The 22,501-nt window shown below is 52.0% G+C and overlaps 1 protein-coding gene across 7 annotated transcripts in view; it reads right to left on the bottom strand.

The window, feature by feature from the left end:
- Positions 1-22,501, bottom strand: part of PPFIA1 (PTPRF interacting protein alpha 1) — an 89,596-nt gene that overhangs the window by 28,327 nt on the left and 38,768 nt on the right. For 3 of the 7 annotated variants that reach the window (XM_032638805.1, XM_032638803.1, XM_032638804.1), the window contains exons 6-17: positions 22,379-22,480; positions 21,935-22,156; positions 19,468-19,614; positions 17,937-18,071; positions 16,964-17,038; positions 16,501-16,584; positions 14,357-14,488; positions 13,129-13,191; positions 11,976-12,055; positions 7,523-7,658; positions 4,465-4,688; positions 2,167-2,398 (exon numbers count right to left, since the gene is read on the bottom strand). In XM_032638805.1, coding sequence (XP_032494696.1) covers positions 2,167-2,398; positions 4,465-4,688; positions 7,523-7,658; positions 11,976-12,055; positions 13,129-13,191; positions 14,357-14,488; positions 16,501-16,584; positions 16,964-17,038; positions 17,937-18,071; positions 19,468-19,614; positions 21,935-22,156; positions 22,379-22,480 — 1,632 coding nt within the window. Of the gene's footprint in view, positions 1-2,166; positions 2,399-4,464; positions 4,689-7,522; positions 7,659-11,975; positions 12,056-13,128; positions 13,192-14,356; positions 14,489-15,771; positions 16,282-16,500; positions 16,585-16,963; positions 17,039-17,936; positions 18,072-19,467; positions 19,615-21,934; positions 22,157-22,378; positions 22,481-22,501 lie in introns of those variants that run through there. The other 4 variants (XM_032638807.1, XM_032638806.1, XM_032638808.1 and 1 more) reach the window with 3 other exon arrangements.

Here is a 22,501-nt window from a genome sequence, read left to right as displayed (position 1 = left end):
ATATAATAAGCTATTCAAGATTTCCTCGTGAAACAGTATACATTTTCCTCAGGAAGATACAATTCTATTACAACATACTCCATTTCTTATAATATGGCATTCTGTATAACAAAGGGCCCTAACAGTTGTCTATTCTAAGCCAAACTTCTCTATAACTTAGTTTTTCTTAATAAGAAACATGTTATACTTTAAAATAGCAATCTAACCGATGAGGAAGTAATTGCAATACCTATTTTAACACTGAACAAATCTAACCACCTATTGGACATTAACGTAAAATCCTTACCTAGAATTTGATTTAAAACTTCTCAAAATAAATTTATTGATTAAAGCAGGTACCCTGTGAAAATATGTAAGAATAAAAGCTAGCATAATAGCAGATAGAATCTTTACATTTTATGATTCATAGAAGATAATTTAATTAAAACTAGTCTAGTGAAGACATTAACTGTGCATGTTTAATAAGCTGATGAGATTTACCATCTTAAGTAATACAAGCACCGAAACCAGAAAGTACGTTGTGTCAGAGTCCATTAATTCTACACTTAGTGGGTCATTTCTTTATATAAGCAGCATCTCACTTATGAATTACACGTATGCTATATACAGTGTGAGCAAAAACACTCTGGTCCGTCTACATCATGCCTGTAGCCATACCTATTATTGCAGTGATACATTAAATAAAACTTACCGCTATGGGGGAAAAACACTGTTTAATGAGAAACGAAGATAACGCAGAGACCCCACAAGTGAGCCATGACCAAGCATAGACACACGCTGTGGAGCACAGCACTGCTGTGGAAGGGACTCATAACCGAGTGGGGTGGACGGGGAGCAGAGCTGGATGGTAAACTACAGACCCGGCGGTGGGGAGGCTGGGGTCTGGATTAACTGATAAAACAAAGGATGATACAGGGAATCAACACCGATGACAGAAGCAGACACACCGTCAGCCAGTACAGAGAACCATATAACAACAAGGAAAAAAATACACAGAACTGTTTTTACAAATTCTCTGAAAGATACTAAGCATGAAACCACAAATGAAATCGTCAAAGAGTTTTAATTGTCAGCTAATTAGCTAATGATGTAAATTACAAAAGCAGTATATGCCCAAATACCACAACATGGACTAGTTACCACTTCACGTGTCACTGAAATGAGTCACAGTTGATTTAATTATATGCTGGCTAACAATGCAGCTAACATGAAAATGGGTGGTAACAGAAAAAAGTTATAATACAAGTGCAGCTAAAAAGCAGAATACTGTAAATACGATTTCACGTGGTGAACAGCAATGCACTCAGAAGACCTAAATACACAGAAAGCCATAACGTGTGCTCCAGAGCTGCACGCTGTCACCACGCGGTCATCGCATTTCCAGATGAAGAAGAGCGAGGACGCCCGTTTGCTTCCCTGGGAGCCGCGGGGCACCAGCTTTTTTTTTTTTTTTTTTTTTGCGGTACGCGGGCCTCTCACTGTTGTGGCCTCTCCCGTTGCGGAGCACAGGCTCCAGACGCGCAGGCTCAGCGGCCATGGCTCACGGGCCCAGCCGCTCCGCGGCACGTGGGATCTTCCCGGACCGGGGCCCGAACCCACGTCCCCTGCATCGGCAGGCGGACTCTCAACCACTGCGCCACCAGGGAAGCCCAGGGGCACCGGCTTTTAACCTGGTTTCACATGCAGAGCCGGCGTGAGTGCGCGGCCAGCCGCCTCAGCAAGAGGACCACTTTCGCTTTTTTGGTTTTGTTTTGACCGCATGCCCTGCCCCCTCCAGTGAGACATCCCTAGTGTAAAGGAAGACAGCATCGACTCTCTGTACAGTGTTCGAGATGCCATTAGGGCTGCCTATGTTTACTCTTGCTAAGCTGTCTATTCCTGAAAAACAAAAACTTTCCTGTAGCTGCTGCGCCTTGCAGAGGCCATGCCCAATGTTACACAAAGGAGAACTGTGGATGAGTTCATGATGACATGCTAAGCTGGTGGTCCAAACATTAAAATTAATTTGTCATTAACTGGGGGACTGGTTAAATACTAGCTTTAAAAATCTTGAACCTCTGAACATAGCAAACGCACCTGATTTTCTTCTAGGTTAACCAAGAAAGCAAGCAAGCAAACCAGGTGTGCTGCGGGGGAGGGTGCAGCAGGGGGAAGGCAGACACTTACCAGAGTCATGACGCCTAGTCTGTCCACTTCCCTTGCCGGGCTGTGCGGGGCCCTTCGAGGCGTGGGCCGCCCGCTGCTGGGAGGGGAAGAGCTGGCCCGAGAGGAAGCAGGGTACGGGGGGATGGAGCTCACCGATCGAAAACGACCAAGGCTGTCCAAGCTCCCACTGCCCACCCTGCTCTCAATCTCCTCCGCCCGCTGCTCCGTGCTCTCCTTTTCTTCTTGTATCAGCCTGAGGCAGAATAAAACCGTCACCCGCCTTTGTCAGCAAACACAGGGACATGCCTGGATAACAAATCTGGGTCTGTATTCTGTGTTACCATTAACGACGTACCGCTGAATCTTACAAAGCTGCTTCCGATCATTCACGTTTGATTTTCCTTATTTACACTAAAATTCTGACGGGGGCTGGGGGGCAACTCTCACTGCATAATGAGGTATTTAAAATTTACAACGTTTACCTTCCCTGTTGTTACAGCAAAGCAGCAGACCCGACTACCAATTTTTTCAACTGGAAATAGGGAACTCTGATATAATCAAAAAAGCAATTCACAAAGCAATCTGGAGTTTCTAAACACAAGTCTCTAGACCAGATGAAAATGCTGAGTTGATTTTTTTTTAAGGTTGAATTTGAACAAAAGTATTATTTCATAAAGTTCTCTACCAGCCTCATGTGAGTTTCTTTTTTGTTTGTTTTTTGGGGTTTTTTTTTTGTTGTTGTTCCCTGACCAGGGATTGAACCCACGCCCCCTACAGTGGAAGGGCAGAGTCTTAACCGCTGTACCGCCAGGGAAGTCTCTCATGTGAGTTTCTGGATTCATGTCACCCACAGCTGCATTACTCTGGAATTCAAGGTAATGTTCCTCTCCCCGAATGTGTACTGGATAGTTAAACAGCAGTCCAAATACCTGACTATGCAAATACAATTATTTTGATATTAAAATACTGGATCCTTGTCATAACCTTTCCAATTTAAGTTCTACTTATATATCCTGAAAGTATTTTCTCATTTTTGATAAAAAGTCGATGGGCAGAATTTACCAGTTACATCAGGTCAACCTGTTGCATAAGGAAAAAATCACTTTTACCTAGCTACAAAAATAAAAGTATATTATCGTTTCACAGTTCCCACAGGGATGGGGAGAGACAGTCTTTCAGAGCTCGTCTGGGTTCAAACATGGCACACGAAGAAGTCAGTCTATGAAGTCAAACGTGCAGGCAGCACGACCTACTTTTGCCGTTTATTCTGCGGCCTTTCCTCTCTGGCCCCCGTTCTCTGCAGGTGGGAACGGGCACCTCTGCCTGTGTTAACGTGACAAGAGCAATCTGAGCAGCAACTCTGACCGGGTCCGCCACAGGGTCACCGGCCTGGGGCTGCTCTGCATGTGGACTTGGGACAGGAGGTGTGGCCATGGCAGATCTGACACCGGGCAGGCCTCAGGGTACCCGGTCACACTGCTGCCCCCAGACCTAAGGCCTCCTGACCACTACAAGGCAGTCCTCTGGATTCTATTCCCTGTTTTGCAAAGTAACTATTATAATTGCGACGACAGTTTCTAAAGAAAACATCTTAAATATACTGATGAGACTAAAAAATACTCAAACACACATCCTTTGACCACTGTCTTACAAGAACCAATTTTCACATTATGTTAATTTAAAAGCAAATCGCAAGTCCCAGTGGGAGCCTGCCAACCCGAAAACCCCAGCTTTTCTGTTCCCGGTGGCTTTGGGACACACCACAGAATACGCGAGGCTCCAAGGGACCCACAAGAGGGCGACCCCTCCGTGCTGGAGGACGCACGGGCTGCAGGGGGGCATCACCTTGGGGCTCAGAGCTGGGGGGGACACAGCCGGCTGGCAGAGGCCGATGAAGGGTGTGCCCTCACTTTCTGCGGCACGCCCACCAGCCCCGCCCCGGGAAAGGAATCCGGGGAGCCGACTCCGCCCCGACTCCCTGGCACCATGTCTCCGCCCTGCACCCCGGAGGGACATGGCCTCGGCTCTCTGCACCCCGCCATCTCTCTCCAGGTGTGTCGGCAGCTTCCGGGGGCAGGGGCTGAACGCCTCACGCCTCTCCCCCTTCCACGACATCTCACACAGTGTGCTGACCCCACAGCTGTGGAGACAACGCCCTGCTTAACTGAGCTTTATAAGCAAGGGCGATCTCAGGACTTAAAATTCTTAAAACAGAACCGACGTACGTTTTCTTATTTATGGAACACTTAGGCTTTTCTAAGTAGCGACCACCCCTCGGAGACACCGTGTTTCCGGGGAGCCAGGCACGGGCACACGCACCGGATCTCTTTGTTGATGGCGTCCAGCTGCTCCTGAAGCATCATGGCCAGGGTCTGGGCATCGGCCTGCCCGCTGGGCGACAGCAGAGTGGCCGAGCTGAAGAGCGTGTCCCCGTCGCCGGCGCCGTCAGGCACGTCCGCGCCGCTCTCGAACGCCTGCGCCACGTGAGCCAGCACGCTGGCCTGCCGCGCGCGCTCCCAGTCCTGCTCGTCCAGGGTCTGCACCTGCGCACGAAAGGCCGCGGTTCAGCAGCGACAGTCAGGGCAACTTCAGGCTACCAGCAACTTGAAACAACTTTACACAGAGACCCAGAAGACCTTGGAAAAATGGGTCACGCTTAGAAGCCACTGACATCTGTAAGTGAGCAGTACTTAAGAAACGGGCAGGAGGAGGATCTATTTCTCAGACAGCCTGGTAACGTTCACTTCCTAGCCTGGACGGGAGGCAATTCTACGACGCTATTCGCAAGGCTGAGGCAACCGCGTCAGAAACAAAAACCGAAAATTAATTCCGTGCCACCATCAGCCAGGCTGAAGGGAAGTAAAAAAAAAATCCCTCAGACCCAAAGCCGCCGGGTTCACCTCGGCTGCCATAGCTTTTACCAGGGCCACCACGTAACCGGGCTCTCAGAGGTCCCTTAGTCTCGTCTCCTGAGTCTGGTCCCAACACGGGCGGACAAGAGCAGCAGCAGAAGGGAGATGGGAGAGCCTGCCCCCGACAGCCCTCGGGGCGAGGGAGCCGCAGAGCAGCGGGCTTTTCTAGGGAACTGCGTTGCAAGGGCACCTCCGTGCTGAGCCGCAGACGCCCTCTGCGCTGTCATCAGAACACGCACAGAAGCAGCGTGCTCGCTGGGGCCCTGCGCTGCCTCTCCTCTGGGGCCGTCCCACAACCCTTCCCTCCCCAAACCTCCTCCCGCCCCCCATCCCCACCTCCACGCTCAGCCCAGGGTCCTGCCTTCCGTTTCCCAGACACGACCTCAGAGTAACCGCGGGGCAGCCTCTAGACGCAGGCTGCCCAGCCCCCTGCCCCTGGGGCCTGTGCCCACGCAATCCGTCTTCCGACCCTCCCCAGGGCCGGGCCACCCCCTTCAGCTGGTCCAGGATCACCTGCCGTCACTCCTCCTTCCCTGTGGCTAATCCACGTCCTAGGGGCTCATTCCCAACAGCCTCAGGATGTCCACTCCCTCCTCTCTCCTTAAAAGCACACAGCAGGAACCACAGAACTCCCCCTCCAGGGCTCCTTCCAGCAACCACTGCGTTTCCCTGAAAGCGCCCAAGGGCAGCCTCTATGCCTCCCCTTCCCTCCTCAGTCTGTCTCCCACTCTCTGCAAGCAGGTGTGGCTCCGGGGGCTCCGTGGAGCCCGCACGCCTAGGTCCCCTCCCCCACACTGCCCAGCAGAGCGCTGGAGCCTCTGACTCGGCAGCCCCCCCCCCCCCCCCCCCCGGGCTACTCCTCACCCCCTGCCGCCCTTTCTCAGCCTCCCGGCCTCTGAATCCGGGGTGCCCCACGGCTCTATCCGTGGACCTCATCTCTCTCTCTACAGGCACCGACTGGGTGACCCTATCTGGCTCATGCCTTTAAATACCACCTGTATGCCCATGACCCCAAGTCTACCTCGAGTTGAGAGCTCTCCCGGGTCCAAGCTGGAACACCCAGCTGCCGACCTGTCCACCTGAACGGGACCGAGGCCCAGGTCCCAGCCTCCCCCGACCCGGCTATCTCCCTCACAGCAGGAAACAGACCCCAGCCTTGAGCTGCTCCCGGACCGCCCCCGCCCCCGTAGCCTACGTCCAGTGCACTGGCCCGTCTGGCTGGCAAGACCGTTACCTCCGAATGGCTACTCCCCCTCCCTTCCTCAGGTCTTTGCTCGAACGCCACCCTCCTGGAGACCCTCGCTGGCCACGCTGTTTAAAACTTATTATTCCCCTCCTTGTTTGGCAACTCGGGTACCCTTGGTCTCCTTTCCCTGCTTATTACCATCTGACAGGCTGTGGTGACTGAAAAATACGTCCATGAATTCTTTAGTCCTCCTCGCTTCAAGAGGCAGAGGGCAGCTCCTCCCTGACCCCCGTGAGTGAGGGCGGGACTTCGCAGCTCACTCTGATGAGCAGAACGCAGTGGAAGCAAAGGTGTGCAGCTTCCGAGACTGCGGCATGAAAGGGCTCTCCCCCGCTCTCTCTCGGAGGGAGTTCTGGAAGAGGTCCACACGGCAAGGACCGGGGCCCTCTCGCCAACAGCCAGGTGAGGGAGTCTGAAAGCGTGCCACCCAGCCCCGGGGGGGCCTTCCGGTGGCAGCGACCTCAGGAGGCCCTGAGCAGGGCCCAGCCCACTGAGATGCTCCCACGTGCACACGAGCTGTGGACTATTAAATGTTCACTGTGAAGCCACTGAGCTTTGCAGTGACTGGCGATGCAGCAGTAGATAAGGAATACACACGGCATGTTTTATTTTACTTTCCATTCACCGCTGCCTCTCTCTTCTCACTAGGGAGTGCGTGCTGGGGTGTGCGTGTGTGCCGGTATTTTGTCCGTTTTTAATTCTCTGCTGGAGCCCTAGGTCTGAGGATGCCTGGCCCAAACCAGCTGCTCACTGAATGTGGGAGCTCAAAATACAGAGACATATATAAAAACTATATGCCGCGAAACGCACAGAAACGTGAAGGCCGTTGAGCCTCCCCTCGCTACAAGACGACGGAGGTGCGCATCGTTCACTCTTAAGGACGACCTCAAACCTGTGCTCCTCAGCGCCGCGCCGCGCCTCACAGTAGGTCACGTTACCAAAACTCGTTCTAAAAACAAAGCTTGCCTTAAAAGTAAACTCTTAGTCGGAAAAAGGAAAATGGGGGCAGGGGAAGAGAGGAAGCGACCCATCAAGCGCTGTTTCAAGACAGTCTCCAAACCGCAGGGCGAGGAGGCCAGTATCTCACAGAGCGCTGGCCCGGGACGGGGGCGGGGCGGGACAGGGGGCGGGGCGGGGCGGGGCGGGGCGGGGCGGGGCGGGGCGGGGCGGGGCGGGGCGGGGCGGGGCGGGGCGGGGCGGGGCGGGGCGGGGGCCTTGCCTTGGAAGGCTCGTCGCGCAGCGCTGCCAGCCGGCCTTTCTGCGGGCGTCGCAACACCGCGCTGCTGCTGAAGGAGTCCGAGGGCCCGTCTGCCACGGGGAACCTGAAATCTGGGACGCTGCCCAAGTGGGGTCGGCTGAAACACGGGGGAAGAAAAAGGTCATTATTAGGAGAAAAGTGACCTCACTTTGTTGGCCAAGCCGGAACCTGTCAACTTGGAAACTGAGTGATGTCACAGGAGAAGGTCGCCCAGGAGGGCACCGCTCGCCCGCTCCAACAGCAACCCGCCGCCTGCCCCACCACATCCGGGAAAGCCAGCACAGACACGAGGACATGCAAGTGACAGGGACGGCATCCAGCTGTCTGCGGTGTCCAGGGGTCTGTGGGCCACCTGGGAACCCGCCCTCCGGTCAGGGCGCTGGGCCCGGCACCTGCTCTGCTTTTTCCTTGACATCCACACCTCCCCTCTGGCCTTCAGCTGTTCTCTCCTTTCCTGTTTGGGCCAAGATTCCCAGTGTGAAGCCCATCAATCACAAACATTCCTCTACCTGGAACACCGTCTACAGCGCTCACAGCGCCTCAGACAAACCAGCAGCAGAAACCCCTCTGAACCACGGCTTAGAGCTTAGATGGACTGGTGTTTCCGAATCAAAAGCAGAGTCCTGGGTGTAATTAGATTAACGATCAAGGCTCTAGGCTGAAGAAGTCCCAGAACAGGTGGTTGGGGCCCTGAGCATGACGACAGAAACTGGGCGTGGGTGTCAGGAGACACCCCGGTCAGCGGAGGTGCGGCCCAGCCTTGACCATGGGCCCACCTGCACTGTGGGCCCAGCCCGGGAGCTGCTCGGCCCTTGTCTCTGGGAAGAAGGGTGGCACCTTCATTTGCAGGAGTCCTGAAATCCGGGAAAGAGACCCCACTCCCCCGAGGAGAGTAAAGCACTCCTCACACCCTCTGCAGAGCGGGCCAGGACCACGTGCTAGCTCAGCCTCCTCTGGTTCACACTCTGCTTGACGTTTTTAAAAGAAATGTCTTCCCAACAAACACATGAAAGAATGCTCAACATCATTAATCATTAGAGAAATGCAAGTCAAAACTACAGTGAGATATCATCTCACACCAGTCAGAATGGCCATCATCAAAAACTCTAGAAACAATAAATGCTGGAGAGGGTGTGGAGAAAAGGGAACACTCTTGCACTGCTGGTGGGAATGTGAATTGGTACAGCCACTATGGAGAACAGTATGGAGGTTCCTTAAAAACTACAAATAGAACTACCATATGACCCAGCAATCCCACTACTGGGCATATACCCTGAGAAAACCAAAATTCAAAAAGAGTCATGTACCAAAATGTTCACTGCAGCTCTATTTACAATAGCTAGGAGATGGAAATAACCTAAGTGTCCATCATCGGATGAATGGATAAAGAAGATGTGGCACATATATACAATGGAATATTACTCAGCCATAAAGAGAAATGAAATTGCATTATTTGTAGTGAGGTGGATAGACCTAGAGTCTGTCATACAGAGTGAAGTAAGTCAGAAAGAGAAAGACAAATACCGTATGCTAACACATATATATGGAATTTAAGGGAAAAAAATGTCATGAAGAACCTAGGGGTAAGACAGGAATAAAGACACAGACCTACTGGAGAACGGACTTGAGGATGTGGGGAGGGGGAAGGGTAAACTGGTACGAAGTGAGAGAGCGGCACGGACATATATACACTACCAAATGTAAAACAGATAGCTAGTGGGAAGCAGCCGCATAGCACAGGGAGATCAGCTCGGTGCTTTGTGTCCACTTAGAGGGGTGGGATAGGCAGGGAGGGAGGGAGACGCAAGAGGGAAGAGATATGGGAACATATGTATATGTATAACTGATTCACTTTGTTATAAAGCAGAAACTAACACACCATTGTAAAGCAATTATACTCCAATAAAGATGTAAAAAAAAAAAAAACGTTTTCAAGTGTTGCATAGGATTTATCCCTTGTTTGCAGGAGGTCAAAGTCTGGAATCTCCCTTGAACCGCAACGGTCTCTCCCTTCACCTCTGGCCTCATTCCTAAGGAAACTGCTCCTTCTTTCTCAGCATGACTTCTACCCAACTGCTTGGGGGCCACAGCACACTTCAAAATCGGGTGAAAGCTATGACACAAAATCCCGCACGTGCTTTTGGTGGCTGGCGGATCCTCTGAAGTCCACAAACGCCCCCGGGTTCTGTCGCCCCACAGCAGTCATTTCCCAGTCTCCTTACGGAGCCCAGCCACCATCTTTCTCCCCCACTTGTCAACCGTGGCTGGCTTTCCTCCCAGAAGATCTCAGAGACAAGGTGACCGATTTCACTGTGAAGTCCTGCCAAACAAGCCGAGCCTGCCCTGCCTACGAGCCATCTTTTCAGTCCTCCCTCCGCACCCGAGGCCCCCCTCCCCACCTGCTGTGATCCGTCTTTTCCCATTTCTACAGCTCCCAACCACCCCTCTACTAAGCCACTTGACATTACACCTCTAGAACTGCCTCCTTGAAACGTCCCCTCCCGCAGTACCCAGCCCCTCCAGCCCACTGTCTTCAGAGCAGATTTCGTCTACAGCCCCCACAGCGCCATCAGAACACGGAGGCCCCCCTCCGCCCCCCGCCGCGCCATCAGAGCACAGAGCACCCCCACTCCACCCCCCAGCGCCATCAGAGCACGGAGGCCCCCCTCCGCCCCCCTGCGCCATCAGAGCAGAGCCCCCCCACTCCACCCCCCTGAGCCATCAGAGCACAGAGCCCCCCCACTCCACCCCCCTGAGCCATCAGAGCACAGAGCCCCCCCTGCCCTCTGCGCCATCAGAGCACAGAGCCCCCCTCCTGCCCCCCTGCGCCATCAGAGCAGAGCCCCCCACTCCACCCCCCTGCGCCATCAGAGCAGAGCCCCCCCACTCCACCCCCCTGCGCCATCAGAGCACAGAGAGCCCCCCTGCGCCATCAGAGCACAGAGAGCCCCCCTGCGCCATCAGAGCACAGAGCCCCCCTCCCGCCCCCCCGCACCATCAGAGCACAGAGCCTCCCCCCCCCCCGCTCCCCCCGCGCCATCAGAGCACGGAGTCCGCCCCCGCCCCCCCCGCGCCATCAGAGCACAGAGCCCCCCTCCCGCCCCCCTGCGCCGTCAGAGCACAGAGCCTCTCCCCCCGCCGCCCCCCTGCGCCGTCAGAGCACGGAGCGCCCTCCCGCCGCCCCACTGCGCCATCAGAGCACGGAGCCCCCCCCCACACCCCTGCGTCATCAGAGCACGGAGCCCCCCTCCCGCCCCCCTGCGCCATCAGAGCAAGAGCTGCTTCCTCGTCCTTGACTTTCACTGTCACACATGGCTCTGGTGACCATGCCCAAGGCTTTTCCACTGAAAACGCCCGCAACCGTGCCAGCCCTTCGCTTCTGGCACCCGCGCCCCCTTCATCACTCAAACTCCCAAAAGAGTAACAGGCTGTGTCCACCTCCTCCTCCAGGTACCCGCACCGCCCTCACACACGCCTCATCTACCCCGTGAGCAGGGCTCTGCCTCCACCTCTGACCTCACCCTAGAGGACCTTAGCCAGCAAGTCCGGCGATGCCGCTGTCCCGATCTCCCTCCACCCCCCCACCCCCCACCGTCCGTAAGCACACACACTCTCCTTGAAATTCTACCCCCCCCCCCCCCCGGTGGTTCTGGAGACAGGGAACACTTCTGGCTCTGCCTCTATCTTCCTTGATTTCTCTTTTTTCTAGGAGGTTCAGCAAGGACCCTAGACCCTGACGGTCCCCTGCGTTTGCAAACGCTGCAGTATCTGTATAGGCTCCGAACCGTCTCCTGAATCACGATTCAAGCAGGAGTCTCTTTCCTACAGATGAATGAATGTCACCAGTTAAGCTCTTCAATAACTTTTGCTAAAGTTTAACTCTCACTTGATGATCCTTTTCCGCAAAGAAAGCGAAGAAACATTTACATAGCTTAAAAAGAATTATTGCCCCTATAATGACGAGTAAGAAAAAAATCAGGATGCTGAGTCATTTGCTCGACTCATTCACAAGCCAGGTGGTTCCTCCCACGGCAGCCAACGCCAAGTCACGTCTCAATAAATTTTAAAATGACTGCAAGTCACTAACCTGCGATTCTTAAGAAACATCAGTGTCACAGTCTGTCAGGTCCCTCAAATGAATACACCCAAATATTAACGAGCCACCACCCTCCTTCCAAACCGCCTCCTGTGGTTTTGAGTCTTGTCAGTAATGTGAATGCCACTCTCCTAGGTACCGAGTTCTAACCTTAGGAATGACGTTCTACTCTTCCCTCTAGCCTGCCACTAAGCTACAGGCTCCTGGAGGCGCGACCACGAGCTATACCCACCCAGTCACACCGTCCACACGGCCATGACACGCCCCTGTATACACACGGCAGTGCTGAGCAGAGCTGTGACCTGGGGAACGTCCTACCTGTGGTGTAGGGGAGCCCCTCTCAGCCCCGTCTGGTCCAGTTCAGCTCTCAAGGCTTCCAGGGTTAGTACGAGCTGATCCTACAAAACAGCAAATGACATAACACGTGTTGCTTTCAGGATATAAAATGACTTGCATCAAAATGTGCTCAAATGCTGAACAAAACCATAACAGGTTACATTAGCAGCTATAAAATCCAAACATTTTAACTCTGAGAAAATGTTCTCCAAGAGTCCTATAGCAAACATAAACGCTCAGACCAGTATTAACTTTATAAACTGCAGTGAACAAAAAGTTACATCTTGGTCGTAGAAAAGCTCCCAGAAGAGAAACGCCAAGCCATTAACAATAATGAATTCTGAGACAAGCTGTACTTGGGGCAGGGGTGGGGGACACACACGCAGGATTCACTCTCCACCGCACTCGCTCCTCTGCATTGCTTTTAGCTGTCTACACCAAGCACACATCCACTCACGTGCCATCTCTACTCCCAGCGTCACTTCCTCACAGGGCAGAGCGACAAGGCAGACTGCCAGAGTTGCTGAGTCAATGGACAGCCTTCCTGCTCTGTGCTGTGGGCCACAGCTGCCACGCACCTCCTGTGGCTACTGAGCGCCTGAGACGGGCCACCCCAGGGCGCCAAGCGCTGTGACCAGAAACCACACCGCGGGTTTCAAAGACTCAGGTGGAGAGAAGACCGTAAAGTAGCTCATTCGTTTTTAGAGCAATTATACGATAAGATAACATTCTGATTACATAGGGTAGAATACAACAAAATTGACTTCACCTGTTTCTTTTTACCGTTTTAAACGTGGCCACTAGGAAATGTTAGATTACACACGTGGCTCTTATTATCTTTCTGATGGACGGCACTGTTCCAGATGAAAGGCTCCTGCTTTGTTTCAGCTTTCAAATGAACCCAGAAAGGACTCAGAATTCTGAACCACACACACCTGCTGGACTCTAAATCCATCTAAAATGCAAACGCCTTCAACATACAAATCCCGGAGTGCTATGTATGTTATAGCAGTGGACTAGCCATAAAGAAAATGTAGCTCAACTTCTGCTCAACAGCTGTAATAATTATAGTAACAATGAACCCAGCTCAATTCAGCTCTTGACGGATTTCTAAACAACCTAGAGATTGAAGCACCTTATCATGTTGCATTTCTTCTAATTGCTTTTTTGCATTTTCAACTTCTCGTAGGAGGGAATTCTGAAAAAGATATAAATAGCCTTTTAGTGTTAATTCTTAAAAATGTCCCACGTACTATAGGACGGCTACGGTTCCGTCTGAAACAGTAAAGCGCCGCGGGAAGGAACGGGCCACTAACGGGCAGATCACACTCCCAGGGTAAAATGCGAGCCACGAGGCCAGATGCCACCTTTTCATCATAACCTGTACGTATAAAATTCCCTTCTTCACCGACTGATTTTCTAGATGTAAGGAGGTCAAGTTCATGGGCTAAGTTAAACTGGTTTATACCGGCTTTCAGCTTTTGCAGTTCAGTGGTCACTCGGGAGACCGGCACAAGTTTCACGTGCAAAATTCAAATCTGAGACAAAAATATTCCTACCTTACGGCCGGCCCGCAGATCAGGGAGGAAGGGAGGTAACTGCCCTATGCGGTCTCTAGTAATGCACTTCATCGTGGGTTTTGTGTAAAATAAAATGTACCACATCATCACTGGTAACCACTGGTCTCTCCCAAACAAGCAGCATCCCAGGTGCTAACCTCAGGGCAAATTCTTGGGCCTCATCTGTAGGGCGCTGGTGCAGTCGGGACAGGTTTTTTATCAAACCTGAACCAAAGTGTCGCCCATCAGAGCTTCTCTGACATAGATTCTCGGCTACTCCTTTACTCTGGTTACAGCTAAAGTAGTTCCATGATGAGAGTAGCAAGAGTCCAGGCTTAAGACATTTTCCAAACCAAATGAAAAGAGAGAAGGCTGGAGTTGGAATATGAGAACGCTGAGTTTTTAGATGGTTGAATCTTTTATATTACATCACACACAAGAGACAGAAATAAACCTCTAATGCAAGAGCAATGAAGGGGTGAGGGTGGACCTAGAAAACTCTGGCGCAGGGGCTGATAAACTCGGCCCGTCAGTGGCACACAACCACGTCCATTCCTTTACGGATCGCCTGTGGCTGCCTTCACGCTACTTAGCTGATCAGCATGAACTTCTACTCAATTACTCACAATCGGTAAACGCCTAAGATATTTACTACGTGGTTGGCCCGCTATGGAAACAGTTCTCCAGCTCTTGTTCTGGAGAGTAAGAATGATAGGCAATGTCCCATACGCACAGCCTGGGCAAGGACGTAACCCCTGGCACCCCTTTTGCAAAGGGGCCTTCAGGGACGTTGCGCTAGCGCACCTTATCTTCCAGAGCTGCCATTCTCTCTTTAAGATGAAGCTGAAGCCTCTCGTTAGATTCTGAAAGAAGCTTGTCAACAGTGTCTGATAAACGTTTATTGTGTTCTTCATTCATTTTTTCTCTCTGCCTTGCCTAAAATAGGAAAAACAAAAACTTATAAACTTCAAGAACAAGTATGGTCATTATTTTAAAAGTGCCAAGGAGCGACGACGTGACTGGCCTATGCCCTGGCTCCCCAGGCTGCCCCTCCCACTGCCATCTCCGGTGGACTCTGCACCGTCACCAGAACCGACTGGATCACCAGAGCTGACTGCAGGTGCAGAGAAAGGTCCCTCCCACTGCTTCTGTTCAACAAAGCACCCAGGGGGCCTCATTAGTGTCACCAGCCATTAACTGTCTGATGGACTCAAGGAGCAGATTTACACGCAGAAAACAAGCATATTTTAAAGGGGATCAGCTTACACACACACTGGAGGGGGAACTTCCCAGCATGTAAACAGAAGCTTGAATCTGGATTAAGGGGGTAAAATGAGTTCAACTTATAAAGCAAAAGGTAAAAAATTTCATTTTGGGAAAAAAAACAGTGGAGACAGACTTTCACATGTTTTTCTTTATACTCTTAACATCACCTGAATTCTTTGTAATGATAATTTATACTAAAAAACTAGAAATAATTACCGCAAGTAATTTTTAAATGTAATAAAATTGGTAAGTCTGTGTTCTGTAAACCTAGCATCAGCTTCACGGTTTCAAAAGCTTATTTTCACCCCACACCCTGAACGAACACAGAAGAAAAGTGGAGGGGACAGAAAGTGCTGACAGGCAGCACACGTCAGGGCAGGTCCCCTCGGCGGGTCTCCCTTTTCTCCTAGGTTGTTGGAAACACTAAATACAAAGCGCTCAGAATCACGCCCAAAACACAGCAACCACCATCATCTAGAAGAGACCCAGCTCACCGTACGATAAGGCTCTCAGCATTCAAATTTTAAAAATAAATAAATAAATAAATTTATTTTTGGCTGCGTTGGGTCTTTGTTGCTGCACGTGGGCTTTCTCTAGCTACGGCGAGCGGGGGCTCCTCTTGTTGCGGAGCGCAGGCTTCAGTAGTTGTGGCTCGCGGGCTCTAGAGCAGAGGCTCAGTAGTTGTAGTGCAAGGGCTTAGCTGCTCCGCGGCGTGTGGGATCTTCCCGGACCAGGGCTCAAACCCACGTCCCCTGCACTGGCAGGTGGGTTCTTAACCACTGCGCCACCAGGGAAGTCCCTCAAATATTTTTAAAGCAAAACCACTTAAAAGTTTGCTTTGAATTGCCTTAGTCATAAACTGCATCCCTATTGCAACGAGCTCTGGAAGTAATGAAGTGCACCCCTCAAGCGGTGAGAGTCGAATTCTCTGCCTAAGAGGGGAGGGCGCGTGCCTGTGTGGGGGGCAGGGGCGCCTGGCATGCGGATCTCTTGACGGGAGGCAGACGCTTTCCTTCCTGGAAGCTCACGTTTGCTGCTCTGCAGTCCAGGCCCAGGAACGCCGCGTTCTGGTGGTGACAGTACTGATGTCGCACGCCTGGACCTGGGGCCACCACTCGCTCTATTTCCTGGAGGTTCCATCTCGCCGTGTGACCAAATCTTCCAGGAAAGCTCTCTCAGGACTCAGCTGATGTGAGCCTCCACCACCACGCTTTCCCGATGCTCCTTTTTATCCCATCTCCGAGCACAGGAGTTTTCCTCCTGCTCAGGAACGGCCATCCCTACGTCTACCTTTGTGTCTGGAACAATACTTTGGGGTTCAGGACAGCGATCAGGCCCGTGACCGGAATCTGGGACTCCAGTGCCACACCCCAGGCAAGCAGACCCAACGCCTAGGGCGCTGTGCCTTAAGTGTCACGGGCACCCCGGGCTGGCACCTCAGGCTTGTTTGAGGGGGGCCCGTAAGGTCCCACCTGTACCTGGAGCAGCTCCCGCAACAGGCTGGTCAGAGCGGCAGGCGGCCTCCTCCCCCTACACCCCGCCTGCGGGCAAGCACGTGGTGGGTGCGCCAGTCAGCAGACAGCGCGCAGATGAGGCCGCACACCGAGTGCACACGGCGGTGGGGGGTGGGGAGCAGCCCCCAGGCCCGGCCCGGCGCTCGGCCTCTCTGCCCGGACACGTACCCGCTGCAGCTCCTGGTGCTTCTCCTCCAACTGTGCCTCCATCTGGCGCAGCCTCTCCTCGATGTTGCCGTGTCTCTCTTCGGCCTGCCAGCAAAGAATGGTGTCAGTTCAGCTCATAGTTGCCCTTTCCTGACAACACGCGGGGTACGACTGCAGCAGCCACAAGCAGGACGTGCTGTGCGTGGACCACGCGCCCCGTGCTCAGCGGAAGGCACGCGCTGACGCCTGCTCGCACGTCCTGCGTGGCCCCATGCGTGACCCCGGGAGGCAATTCACCCCCTCGGGCAGGTGACTGAGGCGTGACGGGCGCTGGCGATCGACTCGTGAGAGAAGATGTGCTCCCCCCACCCCAGGTCCCACACCCGTGGGCTGTGTTTTCGCCCCAGCCTCAGACTGCTCTGGGTGAGGCAGCACGGGAAGCAGGCAGCGGCAAGCACAGCCAAGAGCGATGTACACGTTCTACCTTCCTAAGCTGGGAGGTAAGTTCGAACAGTGTAGCTTCCTTAGTGGCAGAGTTTCCAGCAGACAAAAGGTCAGACTACAAGGCCGACCAGGGACAGGAGAGATGACAGGGGAGAAAAGAAACCGAGACTTTAAATGCAGATCACGAAGGAAAAGGAGCGCTTCTGTTACAGCTGTTAGCAATGAACTTGCTCTAAGGACGGTCTGTGAGCACCTGACGCCACGTGCCCACCCCGGGTCTGTCCGGCCCCCTCAGCAGCTCACTGAGCTCCAGGCAGGCAACACAGAACTCCTGACGGAGGCACCAGCACAGGCCAGGGCCCGCTTCTCTGGGCCTGGCCAGCACCTACTGGCAGTGCAGGACCACACGCCTGAAAGACTGGGTCGGTGGCTGGTTGTGCGCTTCCTCCCCGCCGTGTGGACGAGCCGCCCCCAGCGCCGCTGCGTCACCGGGACAGCCCCCTCTCACCTGCTGGCTGTCCGGGGACGGTGAGGCTGTGAGGGCAGGGACCGGGCCTGGCACGTGCCCCACCATGATTTGTTGAACCAGTGAATGAATAAGGACTCAAAAACTTGTTTATTACGAAGTTACTTCGGCGGTCTTCGACAGAGAATGGGATTTTCCTACTTCTGAGAAAAACTACCCTGCTCTTCCACAAACCTTCTACCCTAACCTTGGAGCTGCTGACTTAAGTAGCTCCAAGCAGCAGTGACTCTGAGCTGAAGCACCCCGGGGACACACAGAACACATCCGACAAAACTGGAGGGAAAAGAATGTGGGGATGACACAAAAGCAGGGATAATGTCTGACATTCAAACGTGCTCCAGTCTCAGACAGTACAGCACTGAAAACAAGTCTGAGCTGCTTGGTGGATTTAGGGGCGCTGACAAGACCACAACGATAAGGCACGTGAACAAATCACCCTCAACACCCAACTCCAGCGTCTGCCCCGCAAGGAGACCCAGGGCAGCACCTTGGAGAGCGCGGCCACCCGCTGGGCCAGCTCCGCCTCCACCTCGGGGAGGGTCTCCGCTCTCCGCAGGGTCTGCTGCAGTTTCTGCTCCGCCAGCTCCAGGCGCTCTTGCAACTGGCGGTTTTTATCCTCAGTCTACAAAATGAGAGCAAAGCGTCAACACGGGCGAATGGTTCAGCCATTTCCGTTTTTCATCGTCTACTAAATCAGTTCTGATGGAGGCACAGCTGTTTTGCCAGCTGCCTCACAGTGAAGTTTTTCTTTCTGTGAAGAGCGCACACCCACTTTCTTGGGCTTGATTTCAACGTGCAAAACACCTCTTGCCAAAGTATCTGCTCTTCCTAAATACCTCCAAAGAAGTCTGAAAACACACACACACACACACACGTTCCTATACATGAAAGCAAACCCGTTTTCTGTAGGAGCTTATTTTTTCTTATTGACAAGTTAAGGAAAGAAGGGTTCAGTACTAACCCTTCTTGAAACATCAGAATCCTCATTTGAAGAGAACCCTACTCAACAGGCTGTCGCGGGCATGTAAGCCAAAATACAGCGTTCACCTCCTTTGAAATCCAGGCCTGCTAAGAGCATGCCTAAGGGAATACTGGTCAAGTTTTAGCTTTGTAAATGTAGGGTCATTCCTTTAGAAAATCCTCTTACTCTGAAAGTTTTTCAATGTAGAACATTTAGACAGATTTTTCCTTCCTTAAAAAAGGTAAAATGTGAAATCATGTGTAAGCTCAGTTCCTGAGAGGTTAACGCTTGTTTCTATGCGGCTCTCTTCTTTTTTCTGTGTGCATATGTCTCTACGTACATATACAAACAACAGGTTATGCTTCAAAACCCTCAGAGAATAACAGTGCATGGTACGTAGTATTTTCTGATCTGCCTGTTAAAGTCATCATGTTGAACATTTTGAGGCTCTTAATTAGCATTCCACAGCATACGTTTTAATGGCTTTCTAGTATTTTATTTTTATTTTGGGGCCAATGATACACTTTGTAACACGCCAGGCAAACTCACTTTGTTTTCCAGAAGCCAGGTTTGGTTTCCCTAGTTAACTCTTGGTTATCTGAGACCGCACAGAAACAGGAGCGAGGGAGGCAAACCGAACCACAGGAGGCACAGACCTTACTACTCAGGCTGCATCTCTCAATCTGCCATTTACCACACTGACCCCAGTTACCAACAGGCAGCCAGCTGCCTTGAAGTTCTTTGCCACTCTCTGCTCTTCTGGTGAACATGCTAACAAGCACCAAGAGTCAGGAGTGCAGCTCCACAAGATGGTTGAACCGAATCCTAAAAACTGAAAGCCTGTAAATTGCAGTCACCCACAATTTTTAAAGAATTTATTTTGTGCTCGTACAGTTGATCTACAATGTACAGCACACGTCTGAACACGATACTCTACGATCACGAAAACTTTACCCTGGGACTTGACTTCCAACATGGAAGTCACAGGAAAAGGTCTTCCCCCCTTCACTAGTAAGTCATTAAGAAAGGCCAGACAAAGCTCCGTGAAAACCGCTACCTGTCGACGCACAGACTCCTTATTTGCAATTTCAGTTTCCAGCTTATCGTTGAGGTCGTGCACGGAGGTGGCTTCACGCTGTGCCGCGAGGTAGCGTTTCTCCAGAGTCGTGACCCTCTCTTCCATGTCTTCCTTCTGGGCCATGGCCTATGTCGGGCATTCCGGAGGGAGAGAAGGGAAGTGACCAATACGTAACAGATGGGTGTACTCAGAGAGAGAACAAACTGGGCTCAATCCTGAGTTTCAAATCAAGTATAAAATTACCGTCCTCCACATTAAATTGACAGACATGCCGGTTTTCTCCGATGCGAATGAAAACGCACCTACCTCAAAGATCGTAAATATTCACCGAGTAATGAGCACTCATCTGTCTCTTTTACTTTGTAAATATTCATTTATTTTGACTGCACTGGGTTTAGGTTGCGAAACGCAGGATCTCTGTCGCGGCATGTGAATTCTCAGTTGTGGCGTGCGGGAACTACTTCCCCGACCAGGGAGCGAACCCTGGACCCCTGCATTGGGAGCACGGAGTCTTACCCACTGGCCCACCAGGGAAATCCCAGCACTCATCTGTCTTAATGCTATGTCTGGCCACTCAGTTTACCAAGTTTATCCTTTTCTACATAATATTACCCCAAAAAAGAGAAAAAGTATAATAAAATATCCTGTTATTGCCAGAATTCCAGGAGGGGGAAGGCATCTGCCATGACGACAGGACCTCTGTTTGCCTCACGATACAGCTGGAGAGGCAACAGGGAGATATGTGTCTCATTTTCTTGGGTAAGAGTCGGATGAAATCTCATCCAATTACCACAGAATTAAAGTAATAATATTAACAAATGGAAACAGAGCTCAAAGTTTAATACAACTGGGGACTTCCCTCGTGGCCTACTGGTTAGGAATATGCCTGCCAGTGCAGGGGACGTGGGTTTGATCCCTGGTCCGGGAAGATCCCACGTGCCGTGGAGCAACTAAGCCCATGCGCCACAACTACCGAGCCTGCGCTCTAGAGCCTGCGAGCCACGACTACTGAGCCCGTGCTCCACAACTATGGAGCCTGTGCTCTAGAGCCTGTGAGCCACAGTGCCACAACTACTGAGCCTGCGCTCCACAACTATGGAGTCTGCGCTCTAGAGCCTGCGAACCACAACTACTGAGCCCGCGCGCCTAGAGCCGTGCTCCGCAACAAGAGAAGCCACTGCAATGAGAAGCCCACGCACCGCAACAGGAGTAGCCCCCGCTTGCCGCAACTATAGAAAACCCGCGTGCAGCAACGAAGACCCAACGCAGCCAAGAATAAATAAAATTGAGAACACACAAAAGAAGTTTAATACAACTGGAAGCAGCCTTCTAAAGCCTAATTCTTCTAAAGCAAAATTATATTACACAGTACCAAACGCGGAAACTAGCACCTGAACTTTTTGCTACTGCAATTCCTGTCCCCAGCTAAAAATCCGCTTCAGGTCCCTCCCTGTTCACTAAGTAACCAATATTAGCAAAGTCTTAATATTAAAAGTGGCAAGTCTTAAAATTTTCTTTTCAAAATTCTCTGCATATTAAACTCTGCCACCTCGCCTCCTCCTGTTGCCAAAGAATGATGTAGGCAGGTTATATAGATACATGCAGATATTTGTTTTGAATTCTTACATAAAATTACTCACACCAAGCTACTGAACAGGATGTACACCTGTTCTACATACACGTGAAAGGGGTTCTCTCTGCGGTGGTCTCACAAGGTGGGGGGGAGGGGGTAGGAGCTGTCTGTTTACAAAGGAGAGGTTACGCTAACAGGAGGAGGTGCCAGGGAAGGCACCCAGCGCTCATTTGTTTTTAGTGACAGCGGGCTAGTTTCTCGTAAATCACGATACATGCAGAAACGTCTGCCAGAGATGCACACATTTCTACGTATTTTTACAGCATGAGCCTGATGACCCAAGTGTGAACAAACGCCACTCTGTCCGACCACCAACATCAATATCGTACATTCCCCTCAAGGAGCGGAACACCAGAAAACTAGAAACACAGCCAACAGTGCCGCCCTGGCAGAGCCCACAGCCCATGCTCACGTCTCTCCGAGAGAACTACCACCACAGAGGCCACCACACTCGCTCGAAGTGTATCAAAAGGCAACCTGAGCATAATCAGGAATACATTCGACAGCCTAGGACTTATAGGAACGAGGCGTCCACACCCAGGCCAGTACACTCACAGCAGCACAGCAGGAGGGGCCGGCTTCATGTCCGTTCCGCTGCCAACGGACCAGCTGCACCAGGCCTCCCCTACCTTGAAAGACCTCGACACAGAAACGGGGAAGCCGCCAGTCAAAGCCTCAGGGCTCTGTTCTGTTTTGCTCTTACTCATACAGTCACCCCAAGGTTGAAGTAACTGGGAGAATAGGTGACAATCAAACCGAAACAGTCCACACGTTCAACCCCATGACAATACTGACATGGCGACTGTCACTCACTTCACGGACATCCCGTTGCAACTTTGTGTTCACTTCCTCAGATTTGATGAGGTCTTTCCTGGCCGTGTCCAGATCTTCCTCCAGCTCTGTCACGTGACTGGACAGGGCGGCCAGGCGCTCCTTCATCTGGCTCTGCTCCCTTGACTGCTTGTCTATGACTTCCTGGAGCTCAATCACTTTAGCCAGGTCTTCCTCGTGGCTCAGAGAACCGTCAGAAGATCTCTAATGGGGGGAAAGAACCCTTAAACAGCCTTGTTTGCTGAGGGAGGAAATAAAGCACTTCTGGGAAGTCGGTAAGGTCAAAGCTGCCTTCTGCACGCTGTGGGTTCACACGACTCTCACGGCCACTCGGGCCGAAGTGGTGCGTTGGCGACAGGTTCCCAACACGCGTGCACGGACTGGACGGGTGGGACGAGAACCAGACAGAGGGGACCAGGGACTTGCCTTTCCGTTCGCGCTCGGCGTGTTCTCTTCCTCATGGTTTATGTCAAGCACCCCGTCCGTTAGTGTCTTTTTCTGGTTATTCTGTTCTTTAAGAATCATTAGCTAAACGCAAACAATTGAATG

The sequence above is a fragment of the Phocoena sinus genome, chromosome 8, assembly GCF_008692025.1.
Source record: "Phocoena sinus isolate mPhoSin1 chromosome 8, mPhoSin1.pri, whole genome shotgun sequence".
Lineage (NCBI taxonomy): Eukaryota > Metazoa > Chordata > Mammalia > Artiodactyla > Phocoenidae > Phocoena > Phocoena sinus.
Note: the sequence above shows the minus strand (reverse complement) of the source record. Positions and strands in the feature narration are given on the sequence as shown.